The 20,236-nt window shown below is 45.5% G+C and overlaps 1 protein-coding gene across 2 annotated transcripts; it reads right to left on the bottom strand.

Annotated features, from left to right (window-relative positions):
• Positions 1–217: 217 nt before the first annotated feature.
• ccdc80 (coiled-coil domain containing 80) lies at positions 218–17,212 on the bottom strand. Of its 2 annotated transcripts, none has more exons than XM_023393485.2 (10): positions 15,524–17,212; positions 15,189–15,386; positions 14,205–14,677; positions 13,532–13,876; positions 12,005–12,161; positions 7,413–7,549; positions 5,844–5,995; positions 4,659–4,762; positions 1,613–1,696; positions 218–1,213 (listed from the first exon to the last, which is right to left on the bottom strand). In XM_023393485.2, exons 1-10 carry the CDS (start codon positions 16,185–16,187, stop codon positions 891–893), a joined length of 2,637 nt encoding a protein of 878 aa, XP_023249253.1. In that variant the 5' UTR covers positions 16,188–17,212; the 3' UTR covers positions 218–890. The 2 variants fall into 2 exon arrangements, with proteins under 2 accessions (XP_023249253.1, XP_023249252.1); XM_023393484.2 differs by having other exon boundaries at positions 14,205–14,680; positions 15,524–17,211.
• Positions 17,213–20,236: the final 3,024 nt, after the last annotated feature.

Raw genomic sequence — 20,236 nt, forward strand, 5'->3', positions numbered from 1 at the left:
GTTTATAATGTGTTTGACCTGCTGAAGAGAACATGAGGTTGAGGAGATTTTTTAATTTACAAATGTGTTTCCTTCATCATGAAATGTCCAGGACAATAGACAGAAAAGTATTTGTATTTCCACTCGTCCTTTTATTCGGCCACTAGGGGGAGATGTAGCTCTAAAGATTCTTCCACTGACTCTGACACTGCACAGAAACCAAGTCAGAGAGCATCACTGGTAGTAAACAAGTGTTTATTTTTCATATAGGACAATAGAGTATAAATAAGAACATTGTATAGCAACAGAAACTTTACAAAAGAGAAATAATGTGACAGCTTCTTCTTCATAACTGCACCTCAAAAGCAACAGATGTCCAATAAATACACATGTCTTATCTTTAGCCCATTATCTACAAAATAAAGGTCTGTGCTGATACTGAACGTGATTAGGTAAATGTGACCTGGAAGGCAAGTGAAGGAAACGTAACGTAACGACGTGCAAAACACTCAAAATAAAACATCAAAACTAAAGTAGACGACAGATCCCTGAAGCTCCAGGCTCATCTGCACGGTTACCGACTAACCAGCTCTGAGCAGAGCCCCGTTACTTGCAGCAGTCTATCTATATACTGTATATCGAAGAGCTGTGATTGGTGGAAGCGACGGTTTGGAAGCTTCCACTAAGTGCTACGAAACATTCACGGACCACAGCCCTGCAGAGGATGGGTAGGAAAGGTTAAAGAAGGTCATGGGGTCATGACCAGCTGCAGGGCAGAGGGAGAAGTTAACTTGTTGGTTAGCACTCACACACACTCACACACACACTCACATACACACACTCACACACACTCACACACTCACACACTCACACACTCACACACACACACACACACACACACACACACCCAGTTAGTAACCGTAACCCTGGTGATAGCCGTCCTGGTAACCGTGTTCGTATCCGTGTTGATGGTAGCCGTAGCCGCCGTACTCGTCCTCGGGGCAGCGCATGCCCAGCGACTGCTGGATGGCCATTTCCTGTCTGCGCAGCTGCATAGAGTCCACCAGGTCGTAGATGATGGCCATGGACCACATGGGCGACGGGTACCAGGACTTCACGTTCCCGTCCTTCCCCACCAGCAGCATGGAGAAGTACTCTGGGCTGACCTGGAAGTAGTTCCTCATGTCCTTCACCAGGGTGGCGGACAGACCCTCGCGCTCCACCGTAGCAGTTCCTGGATGGAGCAGAGGTGGGAGGAGTCAAGTGTTTAAAGACGGGATTTATGTTTTTACAGCCGTGTTTTCCTTCGCAGACCTTCACTGAGAGGAACACAAACCACTTCAGAACCAGACCTCTGGCAGCAGCTCTGGTTTCTACAGTCTTGCACAAGCCTGACTCACATTTCTTTTTCTTTCTTCAGTACAAACTTTATTCCCTGTTTGTTAAAAAAACAAACCAAAAAACCTAAACTGTCTTTGTTAACAAGAAAGCTCTGAGGTTCCTCTGAGGTTCCTCTGAGGTTCCTCTGAGGTTCCTCTGGGGTTCCTTTTAGGGCGGGGCCTGGGCGATCTCTGACTTGTAGCGCGAGGGAAGACGTGCTGTTGGGAGGGAGCGTGTGCATAATGGTTCTTACCGTTGATAGGGTAAAGTTCCAAGACTCCGCCCATATCCGGCGTCTCCGTGCCGACCAACTTCAGGACTGCGATGTGCCTCAGACCTACGTTGCCATGGCAATGACAGACACACAAGAGAGAGAAGCAAATGTCTTAGACAAGATAGAAGCAAACGGGGACACAGTGTCCGTCAGTCCACACTGATTCCACTGTGGTGGATTGGTGTTTATTATTGGGGCCGTCCTGAGCGCCGGCCTGGAGGTGCGGCGTGGAGATCGTGGTGGTCCGGAGGAGTCCTGCCAAAAGGCCTGTTTCCTCTGAAGCGAGAAAGCCCACATTAAACACAGGAGAACGCTGGCTTTACTTGGTGAGAGCCAAGTCCTGAATACCAGGATCAGACCTCTCAGGCCTTCAGCCCAGTCAGCAGGGACAGGCCTTTGTCTGGGCCGAGGGGGGGGGGCAGCCCCGGGTGCCAACCGGGCCAAGAGCAACACATGAGTGGGGGAAAAAAAGTCCTCATGGACCCTGGTGTGGGTTTGCTGATAAGCAAGACACCCCCCCCCCCCCCCCCGTCACCTGACTCACTCATATGGAAAAACCGTCCACAGGCTGACGTCAGCCATGTTTGAATAAAACGAGACGTGCAGCACATGCTATAACTAAGAAACCATTTGTAAAGGTTCACAGATTAAAGAAAACCTTCACTGGGTCCTCTCAGCGACCCCTCCCTCTGACGGCGACCCCTCCCTCTGACGGCGACCCCTCCCTCTGACGGCGACCTCTCCCTCTGACAGCGACCCCTCCCTCTGACGGTCTGACCTCTCACCTCTATATTTACACTTTATTCCACATGTTTTTATTTCATCTGATAGACGCTTTTGTGCAAATGAGCTTTTATCCACGCCGCGGGAGGGTCAAGGAGAAGTCTTCGAGTGGCCCGAGGCAGCAAGTGCATGAGGTAAAACACCTTGTTTTTATTTCTTATATTTTAATAACTATTTAAAGAGCCTCCTCTCTTCTGATTGGCTCCTGACCTGTTGTTACTAGAGCTGCAGAGAGAAGCCTGAGAGAGGAGATGTGAAACTACACTGAGATGATTTTTATATCTTCTGATGGATCAACACATAGGTGATGTCTCCTCAGGAAAGTATTAAATCATTTCCTCATCAGTTTTTGTCTTGATTATTTTTTGAGTAAATTTTTAGTCAGTGACAAGTTCTGTTAGAGTTAAAGATGTAAATATTTAAAGACTGAGCTTTAAATAGTAAAAAACTGTCTTAGTTTTACTTCTTCAAAGTCATTACGAATCTTTAAAGCATGATGAATCATCTATTAGCTATTAATAAAGCCACTAGTTTCAACCTAAAGTGTGTCTGATGAGAAAGAGGCACTTGAGAGCGCAGCAGCAGAATAAGCAATAACTCAAATACAGTCTGAAATCTTCTGGAGCTGTAACTCATAAGAGGCGGATGGAGAGCAGCGCAGGAGTCAGAGTCAGAACTGTGACAAACAGATGGAAGTTAAGAGCCAGAGAGAAACGTCAGAATCCTTGAACTCGTATAAACAAGACGGGAACATGAGGTTCAGCCCGGGAAGACGCTCCTGATGACAGCATTTATTTGCCTTCACTGAGAAGCGAAGAGCCATTTAACGTTTACATTAATCTTACATAAGTCTGACAGACATGTCAGGTTGTTGAGATTTACACCGTTTAGATAAATGTGTCTTTTTTAAAATTTTTAAAGATATACAGTAATAACACTTTAGTAACTGTGGAAAAGTTGAGGAACAGGCGGCTGAACAGGCCGTCGTCGTCAGGGAGGGAGAACAGAACAGAACAGCTCTCTGCCAGCTCTGTCATCTGGCATCCCTCTGCACACACACACACACACACACACACACACACACACACACACACACACACACACACACTCACACACACACACACACACACACACACACACACACACACACACCCACACACACACATAAACACAGATGCTGATAATATCTGGAGGCTTCCAGTAAACAAAAACATCCCATGTAATCAGTTTGCTCATGTGACGGACATATTCATGAGTGTCTGACTAAGACTCTGGCAGGCGGAGGAGGACACATGTCGGGGTAACTTTAGGTCACCGTGAAACATCGGGAATCTGCTTAAGGAGCATAAAGAAATCACCATCACAAAGACTGAGGAGAGATCAGATTCTGTGCAGATGCATTCCTGCAAACTGGTTGTTTTCTGTTGTAGATATACATGTTAATATGTGTGGTGCAATAACAACTCCAGACATTTTCAGTGGGCTCAACATCCCTGATGAACACACAGATGACTCAGCCTGCGGTCGCTTCAAGCTTTCACAGGTCTGTCCTGTTTGTTTCTGGCTGCAGCGACAGGAAATGGGAGAAAGGACTGAAGACAGCAGCAGGAAATCTCAGACCGCTCACTCATCAGAAAAAACTGCATCACAGTGTCTCATCTCGAAGCACGTTAAAGGATGAGTTCACTCAAATAATTTATTAATTTAGCTCTGCTGGTTTGTAACCTTGTAGATTGCTTCAGTGTTACTAATAGAATAATATGATTTAATTTGTAGTGGTCAAAGTGATTTGAAGCTCCTCCAGTGTGACTCTGTCCATGTTCTATATATTCTATATTTCTATATTAATACTGTGAAAGTATCAAAGCCTCATCCACAGAGAAATGTACAGATTTGAGGTAAGATTTTCCTGAGTTAAGGTTTCCTTAAAATGTCACCGCCCTCAGCCATGCCCCACCCTAAGCCCCGCCCACCTGGACCCACCATCCAACACTTGCAGGATTTGGTTTTGCTGAGTGTTTACATAAAACCTGCTGTATTTTAATACTTATATTTCATATTTGAAAGTTGAGAGATGACAGGAAGTAAGGGACGGAGATGCAACAAGCTCCCCACTGCTTTGTTGTTGTTGTTGTTGTTGTTGTTGTTGTTGTTGTTATTTGAGTGGCCCTCTAAAGCTCAGGGAGGTGACGTGGGTTAGGTTAAGAGTGACGGAGCTGATGGCTGATGTCAGGTGACTCACCCAGGTTGCAGGCCTGGCTGGTGAGGGCGTAGAGCTGCTGCTGATAGGCCCACTCCTCGTCGCTGGGGGCGGAGATGATGAACAGGCGACGTCTCCAGCGGAACCTGCAATCACAGTAAATTTTTAGCCTGGATTTAAGTGGCACTTTGGTGCAGCAGTGAACGCTCCAACATATCGCCATACTCTCCCTGCCAGGAGGATCACAGGCCCAAATTATGGTCATATAAAAAAAAAAACCTGCCAGATCTCAGCGCTGTGATCTGGAGCTGGAGGATCCAGGTCTCCATGGTAACAACAGACATCTCGGGGGGGAATGTGAATGCAGTGATTCAGCCTTGAGGAACGGCAGCGGCTCGTGTTACTTTTAATATCCGTGGAACACACACAAACAGGCTGCCGCAGTTCTGCCAAACGCTGCTTATAAACGCTATAAATTGTGGTCCAGCTGATTACTGAGCACAGCAACAGATGTTTGACGGAAGCGGGAACAGTCTGCTGGGACCACCCAATAATTCTGACAACCAATACCTCAGGAAAGACAATATCTCCAATTCAAAGACCTGCAGCAGCTTTTCTGTCCAACAGCTAAATATAAATGAAGCCCAGATATTCACACAGTGCAGTCTGCTCTTTCAGGTGGTTGGTAGAAACTAGAACCTCCTCCTCGTGGTCGTATCCCTCCGCCACTCAGACTAGTTCCAGGTTACATCCCTGTTTATCCTGTGTGCAGTTTTGTCATAATTGACCTTTGACCCCCAAAGTCCAGGTGAATGTTTGTGCCAAATTTGAAGAAGTTCTGTCAAGGTGTTACCGAGATGTCATGTCCACGAGGATGAGACAGATGGACGGAGAACCTGAAGACAACACGGCCTCCTGCTCTGACTGTCGTCGGGCGGAGGGATAAAAACACCACATGGCTTTACTGATGCTTTACACAATAATGTGCCTCCAGCTTGTGGCAACACTTTCAGGAAATCAAACACAACAGTGCTCCAGTCATGTGGCACAAAGAAATGTTTTTTCCTTGGGTGTGGTGTGGAAGATCCCTGACCTCAGCCCCACCCTGAATCTTTTAGATGCTGTGCTACAGATCCTGTGTCTTAACGGAAAGAAAATCTAGATCCCAAAGGTGTAATGTTTGGAGTGTCCACATACTTTCGTCCACGTCGTGTGTTTGAATCCTACCTGGAGAGGAAGTTCTCCAGCGATCTGGGCTTGTCCTCTTTCTTACAGGCGACGCCGTCTCTCTTCTGCTGCTCCATCTCTCGGATGCGGGACGAGAAGGTGTCGATGTAGTCGAACACGGCCTTCATGGCGATGGGAACCTCGTAGGATTGCTGACAAAAGAAGATCAACAAGAACCGGTCACGCTCTGCCAACTGAAAACCTGGGCGAAGCCACAGAATAAACACATCAATACACGTGTGGAAAGAAATCTGGAAACGACACAGTCCCACTGCTTCAAACAATGGCGGGACTTGTTTCCAATAAAGTGATGACGTGAAGTGTTTGAACGTGTTCGTGGTGTGACCTTTGCTGCGGCTACAGAAATCCTTTTTAATAACTTCTGGAGAGACACAACACAGCGGCGTCCCCGTCTCACTTCCTGAATGCTCTGAAATCTCAGCGTGAGCGTCTGACACATGCAAGAAAATGCACCACAGACACATACACACCCTCACAGCTTCCTCGGGGTGTGTCGACGCCGCTGCACGGCTCTTTCACACCTCCCTGCACTGCGCTCTTTCTGCCTCGTACCCAACACCCACATCCTCACACACTCACAGACTTCCCTGTCTCTGCCTCTGTCAGCACAGAGGTGAACACTGGCCTCTTTGATGAATCTGTCCAAAAACAGCCTGGTGATTTATCCTGGCACACACACACACACACACACACACACACACACACACACACACACACACACACACAGGTGTTGGGCAAATGTCATGTTGTGTGAATTAAAACAGTGTTTCAGTGAAGGCAGCGTGTTGGCAGTGTGAGGACGGGTCAGTCCGCCTTCAAAGAGAGAGAGAGGATGAAAGTGTTGGGCAGATGTGCGGTGGAAGTGTAAATACACGAGTGTAAGACCAACAGCAGCGCTATGAATAAAGCAGAAAAACAGGCTTAGAGGGAAAATGTGATTCAAAACATGTTGAGATTGTTAAAATATCACGCCACACTCGGAGCTCTGTCTCGGTGTGGAGGCCGGATCCTTCACAGGACGTGGCCCCTGAAGCCTATTCCTATGTAAATGTGTATGAGAACACATGCATCTCTCCGGTCTGCTAATATTTTAATGTAAATATTTATTTCTTCTTGTTCTTCTTGTTTTTTTTTATTTAACTTTTATTTATTTTGTCTGTTTTTTCTTCTCTGTGGCATTTTGTGATTATTTCTATTTTCTCACTAAATTGGGGATTAAAATGGACAAAATTAAGGTTCAATAAAGTGTATATATTTTTTTAAATTAAGTTTTTAGCCATGTAAACAGCGTTAACAGATGTCGCTAACGTGGCTAAAAACGTTATTTTTCTTAAATATACATTTTATTCAACCTTAATTTTGTCCATAATAAGCTGGTCACCTAATATTTCCTGGCTTTACAAATTTACAGAGGTTTCCTGAATGCAGTAGACGGTGGGAGGACAGACCAGCTCGGTCCAGGTCCAGACAGGACATACAGAACCTGGACGGGCTTCAGAGGATCCAGCCTCTATGTTCGAGCCACAGGTACAGAGGGCGAGTCTCTACCTTGACTCTCATGTCGGTGTCGGTGAGGATCATGTAGAAGTCGTCGTGCGTCATGCTGAACTCCTTCCTCAGCTCTGTGATCAGATCCTGGTTCACCAGGTCCTCCTGACGAAGACCCTTCATGGGTTTGTCGTTCTCTGGAGACGAGAAGAGGCAGAGGTCAGAGTCTGAGAGACAGTTTGTTTATTTACTGTAAATTCTGTTGAGGAGTAAAAGTTTGTACGTCTCCGATTTTACTTTGATATTTTGCTCCAAAAAACATCTGACACCCTTTATTGTTCATGAGCCTCTGACTGTGTGACAGATAACAGCTGTTAGACAAACTGTAAGAAACGTGACTGTCAGACGTCTTTAATGTGAAATGATGAACAATCGTGGCGATACGTTTTTTCCATCAAACAAACCACAGTAACACAAACACAGTGTGAACGTTCGGTCTCAGACATCAGCAGTAAAACTGCGTTTTCCACTGTGAAACTCAAAACAATGTTCCTTTGAAAGACGTGTTTGAGGAGACGCTGCAGCAGAATGGAAACACGCAGAGTGAATCCGGGACAAGTCGACAAAGAGCAGCTTTTATTCGCTGAGATCTGGCGGGGTCGGATAACTTCGAAATTTACTGTAGCTGGCGTTTACACAGGCCAGAGCGAAAGCCTTTAATCACCACTCTCTCCGTGCATGCATGTGCACAACACACACACACACACAGACCACAGAGCTGTGTGTTTTGGTGGTGGTTTCACCCACTCTGTGATGTGTAATGTGCATGAGCAATCAAATCAGGAAAACCCCAGCAGCATTCTGGGAGACAGGAGACACGGCACATGTTACTGACTAAACACTGTGAAGTCACACTAAAATGAGGGAGGGGCAACACTGAAAGAGCCAGTTGTTTGTATACAGTATATGCTCACACACACACACACACACACACACACACACACACACACACACAGACCCTCTGGCTGGTCGATGGAACAAAAGTGTAAGTATAGGTGGGGGCGGCGACGTCACCTCAGCTCTTTTTCCAGCATTCCTTCTGGATAAAACCTCGTCGTCATGTGGAGCGACACACACTCGTAAAGTTTTTACAAAGTGGGTTTACACGTCCTGACGTTAACACGCACTAACCGAAGCCTCGGGTTCGAGACGGCTGTAAAACGTCTCAAAATATGACACAGCACCTCTCGTAAAAACACCCCCGGTTCATTTCCTTTCAGTTTGAAAAAAGGGGGGCGGATTTTTAAAAGCTTAAGTCATAATTGCATTGAGAGTGTGTGTGTGTGTGTGTGTGTGTGTGTGTGTGTGTGTGTGTGTGTGGGTGTGTGTGTGGGTGTGATGATGTAACTGTCTCTGGCTAACACATCAGCTCCAGATAAGAGGAGGCAGACTTGCCCTCTTGTACAGGAGGATGATACACGAGGAAGGTATGTTTTCTGGAAGATGTTCCCCCCTCCTCCCCTGATACGTGTGATGCTTCAGCAGCTGCTGAACTCATCTGACACAACCACTCTCTTCACTAAAAATACGACTTCAAAGTAATGTAAAAGTTACTGAGAGACTGAAGTCAAGATCATGGGAATCAGAAGTGTCACCTGCACAGACGAGGACTCAGGCTTTGGCAGAGTCAGTGTACGTCCTGACTGTTAAAGCAGAGATCGCTCCAGTCTGACACCGTGTGAGGAAGGTAAAACAAGGACAGGACAGAGGACGTGGCAGCAGACACCTCTCTCAGCCTCGGTCTTCATATCCTCAACCTTTGCATAGTAAAACTTTCCCTGAACGCAGAGTCAACAAATGTCCAATATTCTGTGGTGAGAATGCAGTTGTGTAATTCTATAGAAAAAAATCATAATATTCTTGAAATAATGCAAATAATTTCCATTGAATCACTGAAGTTATAGCAGATATTTTACAGTGTAGGAAGACGACAGAATACCTTCCACTGTTAATGTCAGTCTTTAAAGGTCCCATATTGTATAAAGGTAGATATAGACTTGTAGGCATATGTAAATATGTATGATATATTAATGTTGCATTTTGTGATTATTTTTGGTTAATACACTTCTCATCATAGTACATAAAACAGTTAAAGCTCCTCCAGTGTAAAGGTCTGTGTCCATGTGTAGTGTGATTATAGATCAGCTCTAGCTTCTATATTAATACTGTGAAAGTATCAAAGCCTCAGTCCACAGAGAAATGCACACAGCCTGTATTCAGAAACTGAGCCTTAAAACCAGCCGTCAGGACTTCTGGAACTTTGTGATGTCACAACAAAGCAGTCACCAAGCCCCGCCCACCTGGACCCACCATCCAAACCTTGCAGGATTTGGTTTCTCTGAGTGTTTTTACCTGAAATCTGCTATATTTTTTATTGGATCAGTCAGAAAACAGTCAGCCAATCAGAAAAGAGGCTCAGAGCCTCCTCTCTTCTGATTGGTTCACCGACCTGTTGTTACTAGAGCTGCAGAGAGAAGCCTGAGAGAGGAGATGTAAAACTACACTGAGATGGTTTTTATATCTTCTGATGGATCAACACTTCAAATAAAACACAGAAGAAGAAGAAAGTATGGAGCTTTAAATTATCAACCAACACAACAGGACCCACTACTGTAGTTAGAGACATCAGAAAACCATGTCTGTCAAAAGTAGGAGCTCTTAAATGTTCAATTAAAGTCCAATAAAAGGAAGAAAAATGGGAAGTTTGCGTCTCATGTATCTGTAGATATTAACATGAGAAAAAAGAGACAGAAAATCATTGTCCATGGACATAAAGACCAGTTGTGTGAGACCTGACATTTTGATTATGTATGAGTTTCATATATGTGAGACTTTTACTGGCTGCTCACTAAACCAAACAACAGCTCTCTTCTTCCCTGTGAGATTAAAACGTGGAAAACATCCACAGAGACTTTGGCTTCTCATAAACAATTATTCACAGTGGGAGCGTGACTCAGCAAAGGACGCACTTGCCCAAACAGATTGTAACCCATGGTTAACCACCGGCTCTCTTTCAGCCACTCCCGAACACCTGCAGGCCAGGTGACTTCCTTTGACCTCACACCGCATGCTAGCTGGTTAGTGTCACAACTTAAACAACTGTGGAGAATTTTTTTTCCCCTCTCAACGTCTTTTGCTAACCGTCCGACGCTCGGTGGTGAGTTATATAAATACACAACGTTGTGGGATGTCTCTTAAATAGTTCCCGCTAGCTTAACCGTTAGCATTAGCACGTTGTGATGAAATGACTTTAGTCCCGCTAGCTTAACGGTTAGCATTAGCACGTTGTGATCAAATGACTTAAGTCCCGCTAGCGTAACGGTTAGCATTAGCGCGTTGTGATAAAATGACTTTAGTCCCGCTAGCGTAACGGTTAGCATTAGCGCGTTATGATGAAATGACTGTAGTCCCGCTAGCATAACGGTCAGCATTAGCGCGTTATGATGAAATGACTGTAGTTCCGCTAGCATAACGGTTAGCATTAGCGCGTTGTGATGAAATGACTTTAGTCCCGCTAGCATAACGGTTAGCATTAGCGCGTTATGATGAAATGACTGTAGTCCCGCTAGCATAACGGTTAGCATTAGCGCGTTGTGATGAAATGACTGTAGTCCCGCTAGCATAACGGTTAGCATTAGCGCGTTGTGATGAAATGACTGTAGTCCCGCTAGCATAACGGTTAGCATTAGCGCGTTGTGATGAAATGACTGTAGTCCCGCTAACATAACGGTTAGCATTAGCACGTTGTGATGAAATTATTTAGTCTAGCTAACAATGTAGAACTCCCATAGGGAAATTGACAATTTAAGGATTGGTTCTAAGTGAATGCAAAACTATGAAACTGGGATAGGGCTTTTATTTTTAGCCCTGTGTATTTCTGTTCTGTTCTGTTTTTTTTTGTTTGTTTTTTTTGTAATTTATCACAGTCACAATTATACACAATTATAATTCAAATGAGCAATTACCTTTCGTCAAAGTTTGAGAATCACAACATGTTTAACACCCTGAGATTAGAAACTGGAAGTTCTAACTTTTGTTGTGGCCTTTTTATAGGTCAGGTTTCTAATAGAATAACTGGTCTGGATTGTGATGGCAGGAATCATCATCATCACCCACCTTTGATGGCAGGCTACCCTGGATAAAGAAAATGAACCTCAGTTCCACATTGTGGTAGGACAAGGCACATGAACTCAATTCCACAGTAAGTGGTAAAATGAACTGATTTTCACAGCCTGGACTGCATTATCATTTTCTCCCCTTTCCTTGCAATTTTGCATATTGGAAAACTAATGGAAGTGGCCATATTTTTGGTTTCTGTGTTTTTGTTTTTGTACAAATATATATATATTTTGCAACATAAATATTGTTTTGAGCTTACCTGTGTCTCCTGCTTGTCGTGTTCATGTAAACTGGGCTTCTTAATGAGCCTGAAATCTGTGCCTTGATTTAGCCGACAATCGAAAATATTTAGAAAATCCAACTTGCTACAAGATGGAAGAGCTGGATGCCTGAGAGAGAACTGCCAATCACCTGTACCTATCTGTGAATACCTGAAGTTTTCTTTGTCACAAGTTGAACTGGGAGCTACTAACCCAGCTGGTAGTGGTCGATCTTCATGGTGGAGTTGGTCAGGGAGCCAAAGATGGTGATGATGGAGACTTTCCTGATGGCCATTTCACACACAGACTCCAGGTACTCATCCCTCTGCTGAACATACATACTGTTTTCCTCACTGGGGGACGTAATCAGCTGCAGGGAGGGAGGTAGAGGTTAGCGTGTCAGGTACATGCAATGAAACACACACACACATTACACACACGCACAGTGTGCTGCAGAGGTGGTGTTTACATTAACCTGCAACTTTCACAGGCTGCTCACAGCACTGCAGTGATAAGAATCTATACTCGCTGCAGAACAGAGACACACAGTCTGTCAGCATACAGATGTGCAGCCTCTCAGATTGCTGGAGGATGGCTGCTCCACGTAGTCTGTTCCTATTTATATACTACATGCTGCATTGTAGAATATAAAAAGGGGGGAACAAGTGAACAATTTGCTGCCTCGAAGCATGGGAGGAATTTTCTGGTTTGTAAAAATTAATGAAAAATAGTTTAGTTATCCAGATGTTAAAATATTTGGCTTTGAGAATTAACTTTCCAGTTCTGTTTTGGAAAACAAACTCCCTCTGATTGGAGCATTTCTTGTAAAATGATGCAGGATGGTGACGACTGTACGTCCAGCTTCACATCTCTGACAAGAAAAACTCAACACAAAGCAGCTCTGTCAAAAATTTATGACTGTGATTTTTAATGGTTTCTGTTGAATCACTTCTCTGATTAGCTCTGTTACTTCTCTGGCTTAGAGCCTCTTATTGTGAAAAAATAATCACGTGTAATTGGTGGAAGAGAAAAAGACTTTTGTTAAAAGCTCCAGTCACTTCTGATGTAGAAAAGGCTGAAAATTTACAAGGAAAAGTTTGACATTTTGGGAAATAGACTTATTTGCTTTAAGTGCTGTGAGAGTTAGACTTGAAGATTGATACCACTTTCAAGTCTGTAGCCAGCAGCCAGTTAGTTTAGCTTAGCATAAAGACTTGAAACAGGGCTAGCTAGGCTCTGTTCAAAGGTAACAAAACCCACTTCTTAGCAATGCTAAGCTAACTAATTAGCATGTGGTATTTCATTTGTGAGAATGTAAAAACAACAGCATAGTCACTTCCTGGTTATCTGGCAGGAAGTGACTGTGCCTTGCAAGCTAAAATGTATTAATGAATTAGCTGTTTCCCCCCTGTTTCCAGCTTTATATGCTAAGCTAGGCTAACAAGCTGTTATATTGAACAGATATGAGAGTAGTATTAATTTTCTCTCACTCTTTGAGAGGCAGCAAAAAGCTAAAATGTGAAATTGATCAAACCTTTAAAGGTGGTGCGTGCGTGTGTGTGTGCGTGCGTGCGTGCGTGTGCGTGTGTGCGTGTGTGTGTGTGTGTGTGTGTGTGGTTTCATAATGCTACTGTATCTGAGGACAAATATTTCCCTCTGGCTGGAGCCTGAAACAGGAGCTTTGCCAGGCAACAGAGTAAGTGAGCCTTTTATGAACTGACTGTTATGTCATGCTCTCACCAGCAGCCGCCTCCTGTTCTCAAAGTAGTCCAGGAAGGAGGTCAAAGATCCCTTCGGAGGGGGCGTTGGCCTCTTAGTGGGTTTCGGGTAGTCCTCTTTCTCGGGGTACTTCAACAGCTTCTTTCCATTTTTCTTTCCCCCGATCTTCCCCTCTTTTCCCGCCTTTCCTCTCCTCTCTGCCTTCTTGGCCGCCTTCTCGGTCTTCTTCTTCTTCTTGTCGTGCTTATTGTGCTTGCCCTTGACCTTCTTCGTGGGACTACTGTCCGTGAAGGTTTCGGTCTCATCTGGATCCCCCACCGTCGGCCTGCTGGGTTCGTACTTGTCCTCGTACTCGTTAGTCAACACCTGCATAGATAAAGATACGTACGCTGTTAATTGATTTCCAAAGCATAACGACCCCCAAAAAGTGATGTTTTAGCACCAAAGTTGTAACAGATAAAAGGGAATTCAGCTGGATCAATTATTAAATCTCCATCCAGAATCAGAAGAGAGGCTCAGAGCCTCCTCTCTTCTGATTGGCTCACCGACCTGTTGTTACTAGAGCTGCAGAGAGAAGCCTGAGAGAGGAGATGTAAAACTACACTGAGATGGTTTTTATAACTTCTGATGGATCAACACTTCAAAATAAAACAGGAGAAGAGGAAAATATGGATTTCCACTTTCACCAAATCACCTTCTCTCCTCCGTTCTTCTTCTTGGTGGGTTTGATCTTGGAGGGCCTGTGTGTGGCGGGCACCAGCTTGCGGCTGTGGGGGTCTCTGTGGTCCTTGTCGGTGCGGTTGTCTCCGGCCGGCGTGGTTTTAGCCGGGTACCTCTCCCTCTCTCTGCGGCTGTCGTAGTAAGGGTCAGCAGTGGTTCTGGGGGCCGGGAGCCACAGGGCCGTGGTGTGGGCTCTGGTCGGTCTCTGGGTGGTGGTGGTGGTGGGTCTTCTCGTGGTGGTGGTGGTGGTTCTTCTGGTAGTGGTAGTGGTGGGTTTGGTTGTTGTTGTTGTGGCTCTGGTTGTGGTGGTGGTGGGCCGGGTTGTAGTCGTGGTGGTTGTAGTTGTTGTGGTTGGTCGTGTAGTCGTGGTAGCTGTGGTGGTGGTTGTTGTTGTGTGTATGGGCTTCCTTAGGATCTTTTTCCCTGGTTTTCTTTCTATACGTGTGTCTACTGGTATACACACACACACACACACACACACACACACAGAAATCAGGTAAAAGGTTTCATTACATGAGACAAATTACTAGAAATGTAAACTTTTACATTGTTGTAAATTCTACTATAAATATTTTATTTTAGAATGAATCTTTTTTCCTCATTATTGATAAAGCTTCAGATCATGTGTTAAATATATTTCCTCACTTGTTATTAGATATCTACTCTGAGTCTTTTACCCCCAGTGCAGTGGAAATAGATGACATTTTGTTTGTGCTGCTCATTTCTTTCTCCTCAACTCTGGATTAACCAAAAAACACTGTCATCGTTTTTCACTGGAACTACTTTCTGGTGATGAAATAGTCCCTGAGAGTGTTTCTGTGGCAGCAGCAGAGTGATGAGGAAACACAGAGCTTCCTGGAGGGAGATGTCGATGCTGACTTGACTCTTTATTGCAGTGAAAACCACAAACAACATTTCCCTCCATTGCATTTGTGAAAACACAACCCCCTCCTCTCACCTGTGAGCGTGCCCTCCTCCACCTGACCCTCCACACCTGCTCCTCTACACTTCTGGACGAAGCCTTTCTGCCGGAGCTTCTCCAGCTTCCTCATGGGCGCCTGGTCGATCACCTCGTACATGGCCTCCATCCTCACGGGGTAGGGGTACCTCTCCTCCACCTGCAGGGTCTTCTTCAGCAGCACCATCCCAAACTTACCTGAGGGTCACAACACAGGATATAGATATGATCAGGTACTTGGTCATGTGCTTACCCAGATGTTGAAGCTCAGGCTGGTCACCACAACAGGAAACATGTTGACTACTGTCCCCCCCCTCTAACCCCCCCCCCCTCACCTTTCTCCAGTTTGAGGAAGCTCATGAGTCTGGGGATGAGAGCTGTGTCCAGCGGCTCCTCCATCACCTTCCCCTCCGTGGTGATCCTCCTCACCTTGCCCCCCATCTCTCCCTCCTGATGAAACATCACGATCTGGTGGACGTGTCGCTCGGCCAGTTCGCAGTACACATCCGGTTTGAGGAGTGACATCATGAGCCTGTAGTAGCCGTCTGAGTCGTGAGGAGCTGAGATCACCAAGACGCGGTTCTTCCCCGCGAAACTGGCCAGCAGGTTCGGTGACCCGGAGCTGCTGGGCATCCTCGCGACCCTTGCCCTCGCCCCCGGCGCGCCCTCATCCTGTTGCATGTCCGGCTGACTGGGCAGGCCGATCCGCCCGGCCGCCCCTCTCCTTGGCACCACTGCCCTCCTGCCCTGCGCGGCTGCTGGAACACCCTCATCGGCCTCTACATCTCCCCCGTTCGCGTTGCTGTGCACCGAGATAGCCGAACCGAACCCGGGGCGCAAACGTCCGACCAGGCGCTCCCTGTCCGATGAGCCCACCTGGGCATGTCCCGGTCTGACGCGTCGGTGCAGCTGCACCCGCTTGAGATGAGTCTGTTTGTCGGCTTCTCCTGTCCAGGTCAGCAGATACACGAGAGCCACGCCGAGAACAGCAGCCCTCATCCTGGCGAGGTGTCAGAGAAACAAGGTTCAACACTCAGTGAGGGGCAGATAAAGATCCAGAGGTGGACCGAGATCCCGGCGCGTCTTTAGCGCATTTGAGGTCGTTAATCAATTAATTCCAGATGGAGGCGCACAGCGTGCGCGCGACAGGCTGCTCTGACAGCGATCTCTCTCAGAGCATGCCTCCTGATACTGGGGTGGGGGTGGGGGGGCTGGGGGTCCACTTCACTGACCGCTCTTTACTTCACACACACACGGCGGAGGAGAGAAGAAGTTCGATGTTAAATCCAGAGCTTCATCTCAGCAGCAGCAGCAGCAGCACTTCCGTCTTCACGTATAATCCCCGGAGATGAGGAGCAGAGATCATCTCTGACACACGCGCATCCAAAAACTCTCAAGTGATTCCCCCCCCTCCGGAGAAAATGATTGAAGTCTGTCGAAAAGTTTTGGACCACGTCACATCTCCAAAAATCACGCGCTTTCACTCTAATGACTCATTAACGCCTCCAATTAATCCTCGGTCCTTGTTTTTATTCCCGCTGTAAACTGAGAGTCGATCCTCCGGGAGCAGGAAGGAGAGACCTTCCGACTTCACGCAGCAGATTAGATCTGAACCTCAGTGGAAACCTGCGCTCAGTCTGCCCAGGAAAACGCGCCTCTTCCTCTTCTTCTCCTCCTTCTTCTTCCTCTTCTTCTTCCTCCCAGGTTCTGCTTGGCAAGCCTGAGCTTTTGGAGGTTTTCCCAGAAATGTCCACACAAAACCTCAAGCCTCCGGACTCTTGGCGACGCAGTGGCAGGACCTGCCCCGGGACTGACGGGTTGCCAGTTCAGTCTGCAAACACCCCCCCCTTTCACTAGAAAATGCCTTTGTACCAAAACTCTCTCTCTCTCTTTCTCTCTCTCTCTCTCTTTCTCTCCCTCTGTGCCCGCGCACTGAGCTGAGCTGGTTTTAGGTTTCACTGAAATATAGCACATGAAGAAAAGTACATTTAAAGACAGTTAAACACTCTGCCCCCCCCCCCGCTGGACACAAGAAGAGAAGAAGAAATGACCATAATCAGCCTCAGTGTCAAGTTCCTCCTTTAAAGCCAAGAGAGAAACGCCCCCTAAACCCCATCCCTCCCCACCATGATATCCTCCAAGTGGACCACATTTTCCCATCCACCTCCAGAGGGCCGCTTCTTATTTTTAGTTTGCAGAAACAGTCGATTTAGAGGGGAAACACAGTGCTGGTGTATACTTAAAACTCAGAGGCTGACCATCCATTTTCTGTCCGTCCAACTGTTTATAGTGAGAAAAAGCCTGAATAACATAATTGCAATGACTGTCTTTGCTCTTTTATGATGGCTCTTTCCATTTCCTCTAAGAAAAGTTTCCCAGTTTGGCTTGTAATTAAAGCCTAAGTAAAGAAAAGTAAACCGCTCGGTCTGAGCCACATCCACTGTCACTGCAGAGGCAAAGCACTGCACGGACTCGACCTCCGCCACAGCAAAATGTACAGCTGCTAATTCATAGAAAAGGGAATGAAATCCACACTAACTCTGCCTGTACAAAACATAATAAATCATGCAGCAGCCGTGCTTCAAGTGTACGGAGTCACAGGAGTGCCAAAACAAAAACATCTATAAAAGAAAATGAAAATAAATGTGTAAATAAAAGCTGGGGAATAAATAAAAGAATAAGTTTAGAAAATTGGAAATATAAGCAAAAGCAATAAGTAAAAACAGTAGTAATAAGGTAAAAGCAAGAACAATGGGTAAAAGCATTTTTATTCTTTGTATATTTCACTTTATATTTACACATTTTTTAATTTAGTTATTTATTCCTGTTTATATTTCTTATACTTTTACATTTGTTTTCTTTTTTATGGCTCCATACTGGTGCAGATGATTTGAAACAGCTGGAAATAATAATATATATTCCTTGCTAGACTTTGGTGAAGAGATGCTAAAAAAAACAAAACAACAACGCTAAAACAATTAAAAGTCAAAACAATTAAGAGTTAAAGGCTGTTGCCTCTAAACCACCAGGAACAGGAGGATGTCAGCTGTTTATTTACACCATCACTGGGACTCAGGCTCTGCAGCTACAAGCTGCTGAGCTGCAACTAGGAAACAATAGACACTGCTGACTTCACACGCAGGTTCCCCAGACAGTGAAGCTGCTACTGGATAGAAAGGTTTTTGGATGAGAGAGGAAAGCCTCAGCACTACATCCTGAGTTGCTCCTGATGTCAGTGGATAAGAACCGCTGCAGGACAGAGAGCCATCACGATCATGTGATCTGGGTCAGAACAAAGAGAAGATGTTACACAGAGCACTGATTGTTTTATGAATGTCGGGATGATCACAGCTCCAAAACCAGAGGCAGCTATCTAAAAACACACACAGTTACATGTTCCTGTAAGTGATCTGAAGTCATTTTACTCTTGACATATGACCTGCATCAGTGTGGCTGAGGTGAGAACAGTTTCCAAACTAATCAACCCTGAAAGTACAAAATCTAAACTGAACTTGGATTCATAAGTGTGTTCACTGGTTTAACTTTTGCTCGTGATAGAGGAGAGAAAAGGTGAATTTTGATTCCTGAACCAAAGTCCTGGACTAAAGCTAGCATTAGCACACATGTACTTCCTGTTTAGCTTCTGGCTCCACAGGTACGCCCTCTTCACCTGATTGGTTAAAACTGGTTGAGGCATGCTGACGTAAGCACTCGTGATATTTTGTTTCACAAGAAGAGATTGAATTTTGAAATAACAACAAACAAAGTGAGACTGTCCTATAAAATAAAAAAGCCCACAGGTCTTCTGTGCAGCAGGTTATTGTGACATCATAGTTAGGTTTTGTTGCTAGGCGACATCTAGTGGTCGTAGTAATGATGACAGGAGCGAAGGGAAAAGTGTCGGCGACATAGTAGAAAGAGAGACAAAGTCCACGTCAGGAGGAGGTGGTGGATGGATGAATGTGACACAGGAGAGCCGTGTGTTCGATTCCCATGTTGTTTCTGTTATCCATCACCGTTTGTTGTTATTATTGTAACCATGACAACCAAGGTCCAGTACGCTTGCTGCTGTACTCAGGAGACGCTCCTATGGGCCGTATCAGAGGGTTGAAACAAATCACCTCTGTGGTTGTTCAGGTTGATTTTTCATTTGAAGTAGTTTTATATGATAAAGTGTTTGAAATTTATGATAAGCCTTTAATTAGAAAATATAAATAATCATAAAATATCTTGTTTTTGTAGGAATTTTCAAGCAGAGGGAAGAAAACGAAGAAGGAAAGACGGACAACGGGAAGAGTTCAGGTGAAGAGTTTGATGGTTCAGGTGTTTCTTACCCTGTGATGGGGCAACTTGTCACAAAAGCACGTTGTGTACTGAACCATTTATAACTATATTAAAGTGAGTACTAAAATCTAAAGAGTGTACATCTGTAAACGAGATTTATTGTTTAATTTAATGTGTAAAATGAGTGACTGTGATGCACTGAGGCCAAGACACTGAGGTGAAAGTAAAAAGTGTGACAAGACGCCTCGGGCTCTCGACACAAGTCTGTGGTTTGCTCTGTAATTACCCTCGCTGTGTATAAAGTCACTGTCGTCCTCTGCACAGACCGGTCACTCTGAACGAGCCAGAGGGCAAATCATTCCCAGCTCTGCCAGCTGTTGACGCCGCCACGTATTTTACTTCGGTCTGGATGGTTCTTTATTACAGACCTTCGTGACCTTCAGACAAACCAGTGAAATCATCATCATCAGCAGTCGTCCACATTCAGCTGCACATGCACCAGGCAGGAGAGAAGCAGATGCACAAGGTTTAAGCTGCAGTTTTTAACATCTGGATCATGTGGAGTTGACATGTGCAGCTGATGGCGAGCCGCTCACCTCAGCATCCAGCAGCCCACTCCATCTAATGATGATGACGATAAACGTCTTCATCTTCTGGAGCTGTACGACATGGTGGCTCAGCAGGTCTCAGAGCGAGCTGGCTGCAGGACACGCTGTGCAAACTCAAACTGGGTGACTGAGTACGTGTTAACGCTGGAAAACCGA

The sequence above is a fragment of the Seriola lalandi genome, unplaced genomic scaffold, assembly GCF_002814215.2.
Source record: "Seriola lalandi dorsalis isolate HSWRI2012SDOR001 ecotype SW California unplaced genomic scaffold, Sedor1 jcf7180002054936, whole genome shotgun sequence".
Lineage (NCBI taxonomy): Eukaryota > Metazoa > Chordata > Actinopteri > Carangiformes > Carangidae > Seriola > Seriola lalandi.